At 40.2% G+C, this 17,439-nt stretch overlaps 1 protein-coding gene across 2 annotated transcripts in view; it reads left to right on the top strand.

The window, feature by feature from the left end:
* LOC576010 (autophagy-related protein 16) overlaps positions 1–17,439 on the top strand; it is a 28,266-nt gene that overhangs the window by 2,402 nt on the left and 8,425 nt on the right. The window contains exons 2-7 of one of the 2 annotated variants that reach the window (XM_030982117.1): positions 488–602; positions 1,347–1,461; positions 10,756–10,829; positions 11,139–11,229; positions 11,971–12,212; positions 13,607–13,633. In XM_030982117.1, the coding sequence (XP_030837977.1) occupies positions 488–602; positions 1,347–1,461; positions 10,756–10,829; positions 11,139–11,229; positions 11,971–12,212; positions 13,607–13,633 (664 nt within the window). The remainder of the gene's footprint in view (positions 1–487; positions 603–1,346; positions 1,462–10,755; positions 10,830–11,138; positions 11,230–11,970; positions 12,213–13,606; positions 13,634–17,439) is intronic. The other variant, XM_030982118.1, reaches the window with a different exon arrangement.

Raw genomic sequence — 17,439 nt, forward strand, 5'->3', positions numbered from 1 at the left:
TAAAGTAAAGTAAGTAATAATAATAATAAAGATAATGGGTTCTTGTACAGCGCTCACGTCAGTCAGATTTGACCCTCCTGGCGCTCCCGATTATTACCCTGGCTTTAGCACGGCTGCCATACGGTGCTCTAGCATTTCAAGGAACAACATGTCATTTGATTTTGTTGTTGTTGTAATGTCAATTTATGTTCACAATTCCATAAAACAATTCAGTAATATTTGGTAACCCATGGGGCCTACTCTGGACTTACCCTATTATAGGGCCTTTAACCTTTAACCTGTAACCTATGACCTACGTTGTATAACCACGTGCATTACATGAGTGATCATGCACAAGGCCTGGACATTGGACACCAGAAGTATTTATATGTTGTAGATGTCTTTGAACATTTCTAGGGTGTCTCTTAGGCTGTCTTCTATAACACATTCTGTATTCTGTGATTGGTCCACTAACTTGTATTTTCTTGAATTCTATCATCATACCCAGATTTAAGACTTGCCAACCAGATCGAGGCATCCCGGTCGCAGAACGTCCAGCTCCATGTCCAGGTGGAGCGGCTCCAGCAGGAGAACACGGATCTCCAGTCCAAAGGACTCTCAAGGTGAGGATCTTTTACCTTTGACCTTTTTTCTTATAATAGTTCACGTATTATACTCCATAGGTCAGGGCTAAATTTAACAGTTGCCTTGTAGTCTTGACCACCTAAAAGTGTAGACAAAAATAGTCGTTTGGTATAGGGACTTTTTTTAATAAAAGTTAAGTTTTTTAACCTTCCTTATACACAGACTGTGGGAGAAAAAAAAAAAATCAATTTCGCCACAATTTGGCGAAAAATTTGTCTCTGTTTTTCTTTATCTAGACTTATCGTTTGATCTTGAAAAACAGCGATATGAAAGGAAATAGTTGTAATTTTTCTGTACTATGAATATAACGTTGAAATCAATGTAAAACTTTGAAATATAAAGACTCCCCTTTAGCTAACCGGTCTGGTTTAGTGAAAGTGCTGTGCGAGATGAGACCTGCAATCACGCTCCGACTGCACCGACCTTGAGATATGCAGTGCAATGCACCTCTGTCTCTTTATAGAGGCAAGCAAGAGCAAGATGTCTCAGAGGAACAGACTTCAATATAAGAGAATGACGTTTTTGGTCTACTAAAAGTCCTACCTTTGTGCCTAGGTGGAAATCAAGAAGTCTCACTTGTTTAATTTGTTACATGTTAATTCGATTTTGTGCGGTTCTCTGTAAAAACCACTGAAACTTCAAAGAAAGTTGAGCTCCCCAAATAAAACCATTATACTTGGTTAAATATCTGTTTGATTCATATCTGTCTGGATTATGTTTAGTAGTCCCGGGCCAGTGGAGAACGTTGGTAAAGGCAGCGCTGCTTATCGTCAGCTAGAACAGAAGTGCTTCAAGCTGAACGAGGAACTCACCGATGTACATCGAAAGAAAGGAGAGGTAAGAATGATTTTCATTAAAATTTGAGATAATAATAATAATAATATTCTGCTTATATAGCGCTTAACACAATGTCTCTAAGCGCTTTTTCAGATATACTATTACCCGTTAAATATCTTCAGCTAATCTGTCCGGTTTTGTTAAACTGTTGTTCAAGATGATACCGGCAATCTTACTCCGTCTGCCAGATAGATCAAAGTGAAATGCGTATTTAGGTAGAGGTAGGAGAGAGAGAGAGAGAGAGAGAGAGAGAGAGGGAGAGAAAGAGAGAAGGGAGGATGAGGGGTAGCAGAATATTTTTATATAAAGAGAAAAAGAGAGAGAGAGAGGTAGAGTAAGAAAGGTAGATATAAAAGAAATAGAAGAACGCAGATTGCAGGATACAAAGGGATGAGGGGAAACAGAAGAGAGTGAGAGAGAAAGAGAAAGAGGAAGAAAGGTAGATTGAAAAGAAATAGAAGAAGGCAGATTGCAGGATACAAAGGGATGAGGGGAAACAGAAGAGAGAGAAAGAGAGAGAGAGAGAAAGAGAGGGAGAGTGAGAGAGGGAGAGTGAGAGAGGGAGAGTGAGAGAGAAAGAGAGGGAGAGAGAGAGGGGAGGAAGGGAGTATGTTTGAAGAGGTGATAACAGTGTAATTTTAACATATTTTGAAGAACACAGATAGACAGGCTCATGAAGTTGGTATTGATGTCTTGACATAATCATGTTGATTGATATTATTCATTTGTTTATTTCTTTCTGATATTTACATGTATACAGGGTGGCACATATCACCAATTTGGTGGTATTAATGTAAAGTCCCACACAAAACAAAGTGGTCTCACATGGTTGAGGACTTGAGCTGCACTATCAGATTTTATTCCAACCACAAAATGGCTGCTAAGATGGCTGACATCCAGTCCATCAAACAATAATAACCAATCACAAGATTGGACAATAAATAGGTAACCAATAGAAAAGCTTGTAAAAGATAGAGTGCCATGTGCCATGTGTGCTGGGTTGAATAGCTAAGAGATAAGGAAGAGTGTGTGTGTGTGTGGTGCTATAGCAGGTAATGTGCATGAGGATGAATGAATAGGGACAGAACAATAGAAGCCAAGAGCTAGCAGACATGAGAGAATGAATGTAGGTCAGGAGTGCGCTAAAGCATATCGGAGTGGAAAACTAAATGTACAGTGTAAAATAAACAAGTAACCACTTGGATCAGTGAAATTAAAACCTTACATAATATACCATCTTCACAGAAAAATGTCCTCATTTTAAAAGATACATCGTATTAACATGCATTTGTTTCCGAAGAAAATGAGTCACATAAAATTTGCTTGAAATACCTGAACACATCAAATCATGAAGTTTTCCTTCTGTACAATTCCCTCTTTTTTTCCCTTTTTTTTTTTTTAAGGAACAGCATCTATTCATATTAGGGAAAATTAAACTGTTTAACTTGAAAGGTCACACATATAGCGAATACAAAAAAATGGTATGCTTTCATCAATGAACATCTTTCAAGCAACGTCCCAACTTCAATGGGTTCTATCCTTTTTCACCCTGAAAATTCCAGTCTGATGATTTGTAGACATAAACATTAAATAATTTCCTTTTTTCCTGTTTCTGTCGATGACAAAATATCCCATCTTTCATATCCAATTTGGCAATTTTCAAAAAAAATTAAAAAATACATGAACAGGCAATGTCTTCACCTAAAAAAAAAAATATATATCACTGTTTCGTGAGTTACTGTTAAAATTATCTTTGGAATAATTTAGCCAATTGAATAATGAAATACAATGTACACAGAGAATATGCATGCATTCTGACATAACTCTCTCAAAACTGTCTCAGATTTAAGGAGACATTATACAAATACCGTGTCTATGGTCGATACAATCTCGACTACACATGATTTATGTAATGAGAAAAAAACACATCTTATGAATTCATGTCTCAAGAATCTGTTTTAAATCCAAATATCTAAAAACATCAATATAAGTCAAATGACTAAAAATGATGTTAAGAAAACAATGTAAACATGTACTTAAAATCAAATAATCCCATCAATGTTTGTCGTTGACACATTTATATAGTCCTTTTTGTAAAATAATGCAGGTCAACCCTGTGACCAACACAATCTGAATCTCACATTTTTTAAACTTTTTTTTCTTCTTAAAATTGAGCACAATTGCAAAATTGCAATCAAAATTGACATTTTAGTCTTTTTTCTTCTTTTTAAAAAAAAAATAAAAGATGGGCGCATTGAGGAGTTCACCCAATTGACGTGTAACTAACAAATTTGATGGAAAAACACATGACAAAATGCTTGAAAGTTTGTCTTCTTTTTCCCGTCTAAACATTAAAACTGACAATTTAATCCTATCTTTACTGAAAAGTCCTACAAAAATATCATAAATCCTCCAAAACGTTCCCAAATCAACAATTCCCTCAATAACATATTGTCACGAACAATGTAGCAATGCAAGGTATGACAGAGAAAAGTTAAAATCAGCATGTCTTCCAATTATCTATCACTATTGCAAACATTATTCCTCGAAAGTCTTTACAGTTCGTAATCTTGAAACTTTGCGGGTACTTTAACCTGTCGACCAGATCTCGAACGTGCGGATGAGGACGGCTGAGGTAGGGGTTGGTCAGCGGATGAGGACGGCTGATGTTGGGGTTGGTCAGCGGATGAGGACGGCTGATGTTGGGGTTGGTCAGCGGATGAGGACGGCTGATGTTGGCGTTGGTCAGCTGATGAGGATGGCTGAGGTTGAGGTTGGTCAGCGGATGAGGAAGGCTTAGGTTGCTCAGCTGATGAGGATGGCCAAAGTTGAGATTGGTGAGTCGTCGACCTCAGTTGATATTGGGGTCTGAGTTGAAGTTGGCCAACCGGCGAGGACAGCTGATGTTGGGTTTGGGTAGTCGGCAGTGATGGCCTAGGTTGTTGCTGAAGTGGGGCTGAGTCAATTAGCCTGGATTGGTGGCTAGAATTGGTTGGCTGGTTTGATGCTTGTTGCCGAACAGACAAACTTGACCGTGACGGTTGGTCATGGTCTGACTGTCGGTGATGGAGGATGCGTTCTGTTGAACTGGTTGGCTGGTTTGAGGCTTGTTGCCGAACAGACAAACTTGACCGTGATGGTCGGTCATGGTTCGACTGCTCGTGATGGAGGATGCGATCTGGTGGTCGAGATGACCACGTGATATAGGCTGGTCCATGGCTAGTAGGTTGAGTTGACTGCACCGTTCTCCTAGTCTCGTCTTCTGCTGGGGGACCTGGTGGGCACTGTGTCGTTGTCCTCTCAGTCCCATGTAGTGACGTAGGCTGTGGGGTTGGTGGGGATGGTGGAGTTGACATCACTTGTGGGGCTCTAGCTCGATGCGGTTTCAAACGATTATGATGGACCCGTCGCTTGAACTTTTCATCATGGACATGAACTATGTCATAATGTAGTCCATCATCTGATGAGGAAGATACTCTGAAAGGACCTTTCCAGTTTGGTTCAAGTTTGTTCCTGATGTTGGTTGGGTCATGTAACCAAACAAAGTCACCTGTGTCATACTTTGAAATGCGTTTCTTCACATCATACTGTCGTTTCTGTTGTTGCTGTTGCTGTCGTGTATTTTGTATGGTGTACTCCCATGCTTTTCTCAATCGCTCAGACAGGTTGGTTGTGTATTCGAGGAGTGTCTTGCCAGATGACGATGGAGGGGGAGTTGAACAGGTGATGTTCGCAGGTGTACGGTCTTCCCTGCCATGCATGATGTAGTATGGCGTCAAACCTGTTGAGGCATGAGTACTTGTGTTGTACGCTAACTGGACTTGATTGATGTGAGTGTCCCATTCTCCTCCTTGATGAGAAATGTACTTCGCAAGTTGATCTTTGATGGTGCGATTACAACGTTCGACTATGCCAGCTCCTTGGGGATGATAGGGTGTCGACCTAGACTTTTTGATGCCCAATTTGCTGCATAGTTCTTGCACTAATCTGGACTCGAACTGTCGACCTTGGTCGGTGTGCAAAGTCTCTGGAATACCATGTTCTTTCACATATTCTTCAAACAGATGTTTGGCGATGGTTGGAGCAGTCTGATCTTTCATTGGGAAGGTATTGACATATTTGCTGAAATGATCAGTCACAACGAGTATATAGCGAAATCCTCGTCTTGAACTTGGAAGCTCAGCAATGTCGGCAAAGACCATCTCCAAAGGGCGAGTAGTGGTAATGGGACGTAAGGGTGCTTGATGCTTAGGGGTTGGTAACCGGAAGGACTCGCAAGCTGTGCATGTGTTGCAGAAATCAGTGATTTCCTTGTTCATGAAGGGCCAATAGCACATTGACTCTGCTCTCTGTATTGTGCGATGAGCGCCGAAATGTCCGGATGATGGGTCACCGTGTAACTCTTGGAGTACCCTTGGAATGAGGGAGTTTGGTACGACAAGTTGGAATGAGAGATTACCAAGCTTGTCTTTCTTCTTCCTGTAGAGTATACCGTCTTGGAGGATGAATTTGGGATACTGCCACAAGAGACGTCTAACCCGGGGGTTGTGTCTACGGATCTGTCGAATGGTTGGCCGCTCACCATTGTTGACGCATTCGATGACTGTACTGATGTCTTGATCTAGTTGCTGTTCATGTTGAACATCTACATCACTGTCCAGGATTACACCACGGTAAGGATGAAGGACGTTTGGTGCAGACTGCCTCGTTGCATCATTGGGAGTAGATGTGTTTGCTGATGAACGAGTCTCGACTGCATTACACAATGGATTGGTCACCATGTGCTTGAGTAGCTGATCCGTCAATCTTGGAGTGACTTGGCTCTCTTGACTCGGGCGTCTAGATAATGCATCCGCATTTCTGTGTGATTGTCCTTTCTTGTGAATAAGGCTGAACGTGTAGGAATTGAGTTCCAATATCCATCGTGTTCTCTTCCCAGTTGCATCATCTTGAATTGGGAACTTCCTGAGAGCCAAAAGAGGTTTGTGGTCTGTCAGGATAGTGAAGTGTTGGTGTCTTAGATAATGACGAAAATGGCGAACAGCTGTAACAATTGCCCGGAGCTCTCGATCATAAGTAGACCATTTCTTCTGCGTAGCGCTGAGAGTTTGGCTGAAGTAGGAGATTACACGTTCTTTACCATCTTGAGTCTGTGAGAGGACAGCACCAACTGCATGAAGGGATGCATCTGAAGATAGGATGAACTCCTTTCCAAAGTCTGGATAGGCGAGGAGAGGTGGATTGGTTAGAGCTTCTTTCAGATGTTGAAAAGCCTTTTCACACTCTGCTGTCCATACAAACTGTTGACCTTTTTGTGTAAGGGTCGACAAGGGAGTTGCAATCTTAGAGAAACTCGGCACAAAACGTCGGTAGAAAGATGCCAGGCCAAGGAAGGATCGGACATCTGTAGGTGTCCTCGGCTGAGGCCAGGACTTGACTTTCTCAACGTTGTTTGGGTCAGGTTTCACTCCTTCGGTGTTGATTATGTGGCCAAGATACGTAACTTCTTTCTTGAAAAAGCCACACTTTGAGGGTTTAAGTTTGAGTCCAGCGTCTCTGAATCGTTGCAATACTTCTTGGAGGTTCTTGCAATGATCATCAAAGTCCTTGCCCATGACTATGCAGTCATCAAGGTATACCAGGCATGTAGACCAGTGGAGGCCATGCAGAACGGCTTCCATGAGACGCTGAAATGTCATGGGAGCGTTGACCAGTCCGAATGGCATGACAGTGAACTGGTAAAGCCCTGTGCCTGTGGTAAAAGCAGTCTTCTCTGTATCTTGGGGATCGAGCTTGACCTGCCAATATCCACTTGATAAGTCCATGACGCTGAAATATGCTGATGAAGAAAGGGAGTCAATTGAATCATCTTGACGTGGAATAGGGTGAGAATCTCGAACAGTTACTGCATTGAGTTTTCTGTAATCCACGCAAAATCTGTATGTGTTGTCCTTCTTCTTCACCATGACGATTGGGCTCGCCCATGGGCTGAAGCTCTCTTCAATGATGCCTCTTTGCAGAAGTTCGTCCACTTGCTCCTGAATTTCCACTCTCATTGCTGGTGAAGTTCGATACGCCCTCTGTCGTATTGGAGTAGCTGTGGTGGTGTCAATGTGGTGATGAATAATGTCGGTCTGACCAATATCCTGAGACGTCGTGCTGAAAATATCACTGTAGGTCTGAAGAAGATGTTCAGCTTTCTCGTACTCTGTCCTCGTGAGTTCTGAAGAAGGGAGAACACCAGCAACTGGTGACTTGTCTGTCACTTGTGGATCAGCGTCAGTAGTTACGCTCATGATCTTGTATTCCTCTTCGGTATCCCCAGTAATGGAGAAGAATTGACCAAGGCAGGTGTCTGCAGGTAGATCGACTGCTTCGTCAGAGGGATTAATGAGGCGTACTAGAATAAGACCATCTTGAGGCTTGAACAGAGATCTGGCACCGATAACAGGAATGTGATCTTGCAATGTAGGTTCAAAGTAGCCATCATAGTCTCTTGGTATGATGTCGAACTGTGGCGACGACACTCTTCCCTGGACGTGAGTTTCGCAGCTTGGGGGAATCCAAGCTTGTCCAACAAGAGAAACTTTACATTTCAGCGGGGCTTGGTATTGCTGACGATCGATGAAGGGAATAACATTTCCAGGCATGTTGAACGATGTTGGCGATATGCAGGCATTCTGGCTGTCAATAAAGTCCCATCCAAGGACAACTGAATGAGTGATGTTGCGTGCAACAACGAACTTGTGTTGTGTAGCCTTGTTCCCTAAGTGCAGAGATGGTACGATTGTCCCAATGTTGTCTACCAGCCCACCTGTGATAGTAGATGCCATGGATGTCAACTTTTCCAATGGGCTCCTTTGCGATGCTGGAATGGATGACAAAAATTTGGCACTCAACAGAGAGATGAATGATCCACTATCTACGAGTGCCAATACATAGACATTGTCGATAACGATAGGGATGTAGGGCGATTTCTTTGGCGAAATAGGTGCTATTCGTATTGGGGCCTTGGTGTGTGTAGCTGATGAATGGCCCTCTTCCTCAACTACCAGAAGTTTCCCTGCTGCTGGTCTTCAAAACGAACTTGACGATAGGGAGCCTGTCTATGGGAGTCAACTTGATAACCTGCAGTGGAAGGATGCTGCTGATTTCGGCTGCTAGACGATTCATAGGGCCGTCTAGAGGGTGAAGTCCTAGATTGATATGCGTAGCTCCGATTAGGGCTTGGAGATATGCGTCTTGCATACTCAGGAGATCTGCGTCCTGCATATTCCGGAGATCTGTGTCTTGAATATCCTGGAGATCGGTGTCTTGCATATTCTGGAGATCTCTGTCTTGTATATTCTGGCGACCTGTGTCTTCGGTAGTCACGGCTTGGTGACGGAGACCCACGACGTTCCATGTGTCTTCCCTCATGGGAGCGTCCTGATGGGCTGCCACCACGTTGCTGAGATCTGCTAGGCCTTTCAACTGTCTCTAACTTTAAAGACATCCTATCCAGCTTCTTTTCTAACTCGTTGAGTCTTGGCAGTAGTAGTCGTAAGACTGATGATTCTGCAGGCGTCTTGTCCTGGACCCGATCATCTACAGCTGCTACTATACCAAAATCGTGTGCTTGGTGTGCTCTTTCTACACGAAGTGCGATCTTCAAGGCCTCGTCAAAATCAAAGCCTCCGAGCTCGTGAATCTTAACTTGAAGCGGTTTGTCTACCCCGGCAACAAATCGTCGAAATCTCTCACCACCTTTTGCATTGTCATCATAAGACGGGAAAGCCTCTTCTACTAAGGAAGCAATGGCTGATGCAAACACTTCTAAAGGCTCACCTGGTTGGCGAGTTCGGGCAGTAATACAAGACTTGAATGTGTCAATAAACTGTGTCTGGCCGAAAACCTGAGAGAGTTTCTCTTTCATCTTCTTGAAATCCTTCTTGTCCGAAGCAGACAAGCTCTCCCACACGATGAAGGCTGATCCTGCTAGTCTTGCCGGAAGGAGGGTGGTCAAGTTGATAGAAGTGTCCGAAAACGCCTGTGCAGCAACTTCAAATCGGCGTATCCATTGACGGAAGTCTTTGCCGTTCTCTCCCGTAAACACTTCTGGCAATTCCATGCGATAAGATGCCATACTGTAGGAGTTAGAAGCAATCGACTCAACAGATATGATCATCAACAAGATATCAACCCAGTAAAACTTACTGAATGAGCCAATGTGAAGGAGGGGGGGGGGGGGGGGGTCACTCTGAGTGCAGATGAAGAAAATGCAAACTCAACAGTTGAAATATCTGTGGCGAGCGGCTATGATGGAAGGAGGGTGTATTCTGCAACTGGTTATGTTGCTACGCCTGGATGTGATAAGTTGCTTGAAAAATACAGAACTGTATGAGGGGTGAAGAAAAAAACCTCAGTCACCGATGAAGGATGAATGCAGGAATATTCACCAAAATACAGTTCCAGTATGAAGAAGGGTAAAGGAAATCTCACTTACTGATGAAGGATGAATGAAGGAATTCACAAAACTACTGATGTAGGAAAAAATCAAGGCTCAAGAAGTCAAGATGAAACTTCAGTAATTAATGAAGGAGGTTGAATACACACAAACACTAACTGCCTCAGCTTAAAATGAAGGGAGGTCAATCAGTGCAGAAGAAGGGTGATATCATGCTCTCAAACATTCACATTCATATACAGATGGAGGGAGAATTTCACTTTGCAACTCACCACTAAAAACACTGCAGGAATTTCTACATATGAAGGAAGGCTGCAATTACAGTTTAGTGCAGAAAAACCACTGCTGGCACCAGTTGTAAAGTCCCACACAAAACAAAGTGGTCTCACATGGTTGAGGACTTGAGCTGCACTATCAGATTTTATTCCAACCACAAAATGGCTGCCAAGATGGCTGACATCCAGTCCATCAAACAATAATAACCAATCACAAGATTGGACAATAAATAGGTAACCAATAGAAAAGCTTGTAAAAGATAGAGTGCCATGTGCCATGTGTGCTGGGTTGAATAGCTAAGAGATAAGGAAGAGTGTGTGTGTGTGTGGTGCTATAGCAGGTAATGTGCATGAGGATGAATGAATAGGGACAGAACAATAGAAGCCAAGAGCTAGCAGACATGAGAGAATGAATGTAGGTCAGGAGTGCGCTAAAGCATATCGGAGTGGAAAACTAAATGTACAGTGTAAAATAAACAAGTAACCACTTGGGTCAGTGAAATTAAAACCTTACATTAATACTGTTAATATTATCAACTGCTAAATTTGTCTTGATTCTTGATTCCTCTGTAGAATGCCCAGCAACTGATTGATCTCACAGCCTTACTCAAAACAAAGGAGTCTGAGTTACAGAAGAATGAAGAAAGGTAGATCTTAAATTTTTTTTCCTGGACATAATCTCTATAAAACTTATTTTGGGGTCTCTCTCTCTCTCTCTCTCTCTCTCTCTCTCTCTCTCACTCTCTCTCTCTTTCTCTCTTTCTCTCTTTCTCTCTTTCTCTCTTTCTCTGGCTCCCTATCCCCTCTCTTTCTTATCTACATGATTATAGGATCATAATGTATTTTTATTTTGCTTTTATGATTTACTTTGTGCATTCCATGTAACTGAGCTCTCATGCAGCCAGTTTGATTTTGATAAATACCATTTTAATTCAACGTCCTTTCTTTCTAATCAGTTTAAATGAAGCCCTCATCAGGGTCGGTGCGTATGAAGATGAAATCAGGAACCTTGAAATGGCAGTGCTAGAACTGAGGAAAACAAATGAGGTAGGTTTTAAAAAAAATCTTCATATTCAAGTGCAGGACAGATGCATTGATGCCCTGGTGCCATGAACCATTATTTTGTTTATCACGGGCTGTTCATAATTATAATAATAGCTCACATTTATAATGCGCCTAATACTTTGTTTCTAGGCGCAGCACATATTATTACCCCGGTCATCGGATTCAGGCTTACTTGCAACACAATGAATGCACATTCATAACATTTAGTTTGTTCTTTTCTGGTCACGTTATGATATGTTCTTGATTCATTCCAAGTTGTCCTTTAAAGCCTGTCTGCACTAGTTTGGCCAGGAGGGATTAGACCTCCCTGCACAGTCACTGACAGGTGCTTATCTCATCAAATCAGCTCTCAATTAACATAAGAAAAAGAGGATCATGGGGGACCAATGGTCATCGATTAGGCATTGTTTACTAGTAGTGCAGTCCTGCCTTTAGGTACTATGCACAATCATTGATTTGATTGCCATTCACAATGGCGTATCACTAACAATAAAGGTCATAACTTATTATGAAATGTGAGGTTCGTACTCAAGGGGAGGGGAACGAGAAAGAGGAGATGGAGGAGGTGATGGAATGAAAGAAGAGAGAAGGAGGTTGGAAGAGGATGTAGAGGAGTAGAAGAAATCGAAGAGGAAAAGAAGGAACTGATCGTGGGCTAACCATACCTATTCTAACCTCCTGTACTCTCTCTCTCTCTCTCTCTCTCTCTCTCTCTTTCACCAGGACTTACGAGACGAGTTACAGAACATGACGCTGCTGTGCAGCAAGAATGAAGAATCCCTCTACAGACTGCAGGCGGAGAACGCGGAGCTGGTGACACGGGTGATGGACGAGAAGGGGCGAGATGCAGACATTCTGAACAGCACCAACGCCATCATCCAGGAGGTCCTTAATGACAAGATGAAGAAGGCTCTGGAGGAAGCTGCTTCCGAGACACCCACCCCGATGCCAGAGCCAAAAAGCAGGTAATTATGGGGTTTTTCTTCTTCTTCTTGCTTCTTTTCTTCTCCTCCTCCTCCTCCTCCTCTTTCTTCTTTTTCAACAGCAATCATACATACACAATTCATGATAAAAACAAAACTTTAAAACCTAAAGCAACAACCCAAACAAATTCATAAAGTGCATAAATGCTTTCTCAGCATGTTCCACTAGGCAGCCTAAAAGGGGCAACAAAACAAATGAAATCACTGTGACCAACGGGAGTTTGCTCCCAACATATAAGCTCAACTTTGGTTTTCTTAATTCTAAACCCTTTCTCTGCTTTTGTCTATTAATGGAGCAAACAGTGGATTACCACAGTCAACGTTTATCACACATACAACATGTATGTAAAAACATACTCCGACATAATTTGGCAATCTATGATTTCAATCTCTAGCAGGTAAAGAGTTAATAATAAAAAAGTGGCTTCCATGTAGCACTCACGTATGTGATGCTCCTGGGACTCCAATGTCACTACCCTCTTCATAGCTTAAGAAAATTCATGAAGCTCAATCGTCATTACTACTACTAATTATGAGAGACATGTTATTTTAAGTTTCATTTGTTCATTGTATTCACTATACATGGCCCCTTTGCGCTTATTAATGTGAACATTCTAATTTACTTACACACTTAATGCTAAAGCAGACTGCATCTATACATTGTTTAATAATAGGTATCATGTCATTTATATTGAAATTTCATACACTTTGTTGGTAAAAGCCATGGATTTGGATAAATTCTTATTTTTTCTTAATACATGGTCTAGTTGACCAGGAAGGTCCATGAGGGGGCTGAAAATCAGTGACAAGTTAAAATCATTCTGAAAATCATTTTTGAAACATTATTTGTAAAAGTTTGTTTGAAATTGCTTCTAAATATGGCTCAGATTGCACCAGAAACCTCTAAGAACCATAGAGCTTCCAGAAACCCACTAGGAACTTTTTGTGCCCATACTGGTCATGTGTGGAAAAGCACACATTTGTTCATACTCATTTGAAGTTGCGATTTTACATGTTTAAACTTTTGATGTGTGGACTACCCTGTAATATACATGTAAGCTATTATAATTTTTATCTGCGGTAACGGAATGAGGTAAACAATTCATTCTGTTACCAGAGATAATCATTGCCGATTTTGTATAAATTGCATCATATTAACAACCTTGCCCATGTATTAAAAAGCCTTTTGATTGACCATAAGGTTAATATTGAGCGCAAGTCTATGGCTCGTCGTGCTTTGATCAAACTTAAGATCAATCATAACTCTTTATAATACGCAGCCTTATACATTTAACTTATACATTTAACTCATGTTTTTACATAATATTATTTTGTGCATGTTCTCATGAAAATTTCAATACTTTTATCAATTTTAGCATCGGTGAAGGCAGAAAATTACTCAGGTAAGACAATTAAGCTACATATATAGTCGCTGTTTTCACGAAGTGACGGTAGTGAAAAAAAAATGCATTCACTTTGCGTTACGATTTTCCTCACTACCGTCACTTCGTGAAAACAAGGACGATATGTAATATACTAGAAGTGATGTGCGTTCGTTCACAATAGATTTCATTTCCCAGCGCATGAAGATGTGATGTTTTGAAGATTTTGTTATAACTTTAAACATTCAAACAATGGTAGGAGGGGTAAGGGGGTGGAGGAGAAGGGAATGGTATCGAGACAAGTAATTATAAATTTGTCTTCAAATGTTGCTTTTTCTGTTGGATTTTTCTTCAGGAGAGTCGTGCAAGATATTGCTGTGTTTTGGATGGTATTTTCTTTTTCCAAATTGCTAGGCTGAATATTGTTGTCATTTGGGTGTAGTTTAGTTCACTTTTGTGTTCTGTTTTGCTTTAATATTGTTTGGGTCTTAGTTTGGGAGTGTTTGATTTTAATGTTTACATCAATATTTCTGTTAACATTTTGAATGGGTCCTCGTCATAGTGTTTTGTGGAACATTGTCTTACCAATAGAGTAGTACAGGAACACATAGAAATTTATATATTATTTATAACAAAAGTATAAAAAAATGATAACACATGTTACACGGTAAGCATGCCATAAGACTGGCAGATTCCAGTTAGTCAATAAATAGCAAGATAAACACAATTATGAGAAACAGTAAAATTAACACTTAAACAATGTTTTTGTCCTTCTAAATTAAACCAATTATCAAATATGTAATGAAATAAGATTCAATGATCTTAAACTAGCATTAAAAGAAAGGGATAGTTGAGTTGATGTGATCTTTTCCCCCATTAAAATTGAGAAAAAAGATATTCCTTTGATCATTCACAAATGTAAAATATCAAAACAGCTGCATAATTATATAGACTTTTGTAAGGCATCAAGGCCCAATGTTCCTACACATCTTCCCTATGTAAGTTGCATAGACACAATTCGTCCAAAATTTGGCTAAAGAAAGCATTTCTTTGTTGTAATAGTAAAGTCTGAGTTCTTGATTGTCATAACGCTTGATCGTTTTAACAGATCACCGAGTTGGATGTCAAAATTTGGGTAGGCAATTTGCTTTGATAATGAGTTTTTCAACTGTCTAGTCTTCTTGTTTGGGTATACCCTAGATTCAAATGCGCTCTATTTATTACAAACTCGGTCACCTCTTCTAAATGTATGTGTGGTGGATTTTCTCACTCACTCTTATTTATTCAACTTGCCTCTAAATTGCCAGAATGCACTATTAAAACAATACATTTACATGCATTACATGTTTATGTGTGATTTAAATGGTTGTTCTTGGAAAAACACAAACTTTGCAGTGTGGGAATAGTATGCCACTAATACTTATACTTTTTTAGTTGATTAGTGTAAACCAGAGACTTACGCATGCATGAAATGTTTGTGAAAGTTTTATGCAGCAGTATGATTAAATAAAAACCGACACTGCCCCCAATGCCTACAATGAGAGAAATGACCTTACAGTGATGAAACTGGCAGAGTCTTAGTGTCGATGGTACCCTGCCAGTGTATATATATATCTGTGGCTTGTCACAAGTATTCACTGGTTGCATGACATAACAAAAGTTCAAGTTTTGGGAGGGAAGAGAAGTAGAGGGGGTGGGGATAGAGAGGGCAGAATTTGGGGTAGAGGAAGTGGGGGAGGGGGTAGAGAGCAGGGGAGGGGGTAGAGGGTAGAAGAAGCAACAGTAGGTCTCAAGGATGGTCGGTTGATTGATATTTTCTAATTAATATTTTCTAATTTTGAAAGGCACCTTACTTTTAACCAGCAAGGTTGAACAAAATTATAAAAAGTTATTCAATACATGTTGCACACTGCACATCATCAGTACTGTACATAATCTTTTTTTTTTTCTGTCACTGACTTTATTGCCAGTCCATAGACCACCTCTTTTAAACTAAACCTCATATTTATATCATTATTTGCAAGCATGATCACACATATATTTTGCATGATTGAAAAAAAACACCTTACTATAAAGAATACTAACATTCTTTGTTGGGCTACCTGAATGCCCACATGGATTTGATATGGCTAAATCAGTTTAAATATGGCCATTAGGCCTACAATTGGTTTGTTATTGATGTAAACAAATGCTCATGTACCTGTTACAGCTCATGTTATGTATGTAATTACCCAAGAAAAATATGTCAGTCAGCAGTCACTCAATAGTGTCTTACAGCGAACTCTAGAAAGTAAACAGGTTTCCTTGCATGATTTGAATACTAGGACTCTGCTAACGTTAACATTTCACAGATATACATGACATATTCATAAGTCCTGCAAAGTTCTACAGAATTTTATGTTGGCTGCAAAAGGGACATAGTATCTTCAAGGCCGCATATGAATCTAAGAATTACCAAATTTAAATTTCTCATTAATACCACCACATATCATAAACTTTAGCCCCAGTTGCATCCAACAACTGTTCCAGTACCTTTTTTTTTTTATCTGGACTCTATTTCATCAGAGATGTTAAATAGACTAATTTACTAATATTTTCCAAGTTTATGCATACCGTACTTTCTAACCAAAGGTGGTTCTTAAAAACCTGAAAGCTAACCCGAGGCTTGCCCGACATAACATCAAGTAATGTATGCAAACTGGATTCCTAGTATTGTAGTTCATTAACCTCATTCATTAATAACAGGTTAATGAAATAACTCGTCACTAGGTCCCCAGGAAAGAAGCATCTACATGTATATTAAATGTGAATATGTAATAGTAAACTGGTCTATTTGGGCATAGGATAAAATTGGGACTTCAGTCACGGCTCGTTCAGATATGAGGTGGTAAAAACGCTGCAAAACACCTATTTTGGGGGTCTCCAAGCTACTGTTTTGTACCCTAGATTCCTCTCTTTTTCTGAAATACTCTGCGTGGAAAATATACAAAATAGACTGTATTCCCAATTTTGCCTTGAGAGATTCCTTACTTTTGCTGTGAAAGGTTGTCAGGTATGTTCCTAGGAAACATGTCTAACATATTTTACCATTACCAAGTCATAAAAAAGAATCGGTGTGTAATTAGATATTTACATGTACAGAATGGTCTCGAATGAGATAACAAGGGTATATATCACAGAAGCTGATGAGCCTGTTTCATGAGTTAGCAAGATGAAAGAAATATCCATGGACTGAGTGCAATCATATAACCTTGCGTTCCATGAAAGAAAAGTCCTTCAATATTGCAATTATAAAATTGTATGAAATAATGAAACTTTGGACCTCAATGCTCACCATTGCATCCTTATGCTTTTCAAATTATCTCGCACATAAAAAACAGAGAGAAAGTTGACCCAATCATTTGCAAGGGTTTCGCACATACAATCCATTGTATTTAATAGCCTTTAAGTGTTTCAAAAAAATTTCTTCATGCATTTATGCACCCCAAACTATGAGATTTTGTTTAAAATTGCACTCAGAATCGAGATACAGGATGCTCAACAAGGCACTCAAATTTTACCCTGGATTTATCTGGACTAATGATTTCAGCACTCACAGCATTCAAGGGATACTTTTTGGAACTCACTTAACACACCAGGGGGGTGTTTCACAAAGATTCTAAGTTGAACTTTCTCTAAGTTGGATGTAGTAATTATGGGAAGCCGTCAGCATCTTTGAAAATGTTTTGTAAAATGTTGATTCAAATCATCCATATTTTCTATTATCAAGGAGATCTCATGTTCATGATGTGGAATTTATGAAGAGTCTTAAAATACTTAGAATTTCT

The sequence above is a fragment of the Strongylocentrotus purpuratus genome, unplaced genomic scaffold (genome assembly GCF_000002235.5).
Source record: "Strongylocentrotus purpuratus isolate Spur 01 unplaced genomic scaffold, Spur_5.0 spur5_scaffold_12, whole genome shotgun sequence".
In the NCBI taxonomy this organism is placed as follows: Eukaryota; Metazoa; Echinodermata; class Echinoidea; order Camarodonta; family Strongylocentrotidae; genus Strongylocentrotus; species Strongylocentrotus purpuratus.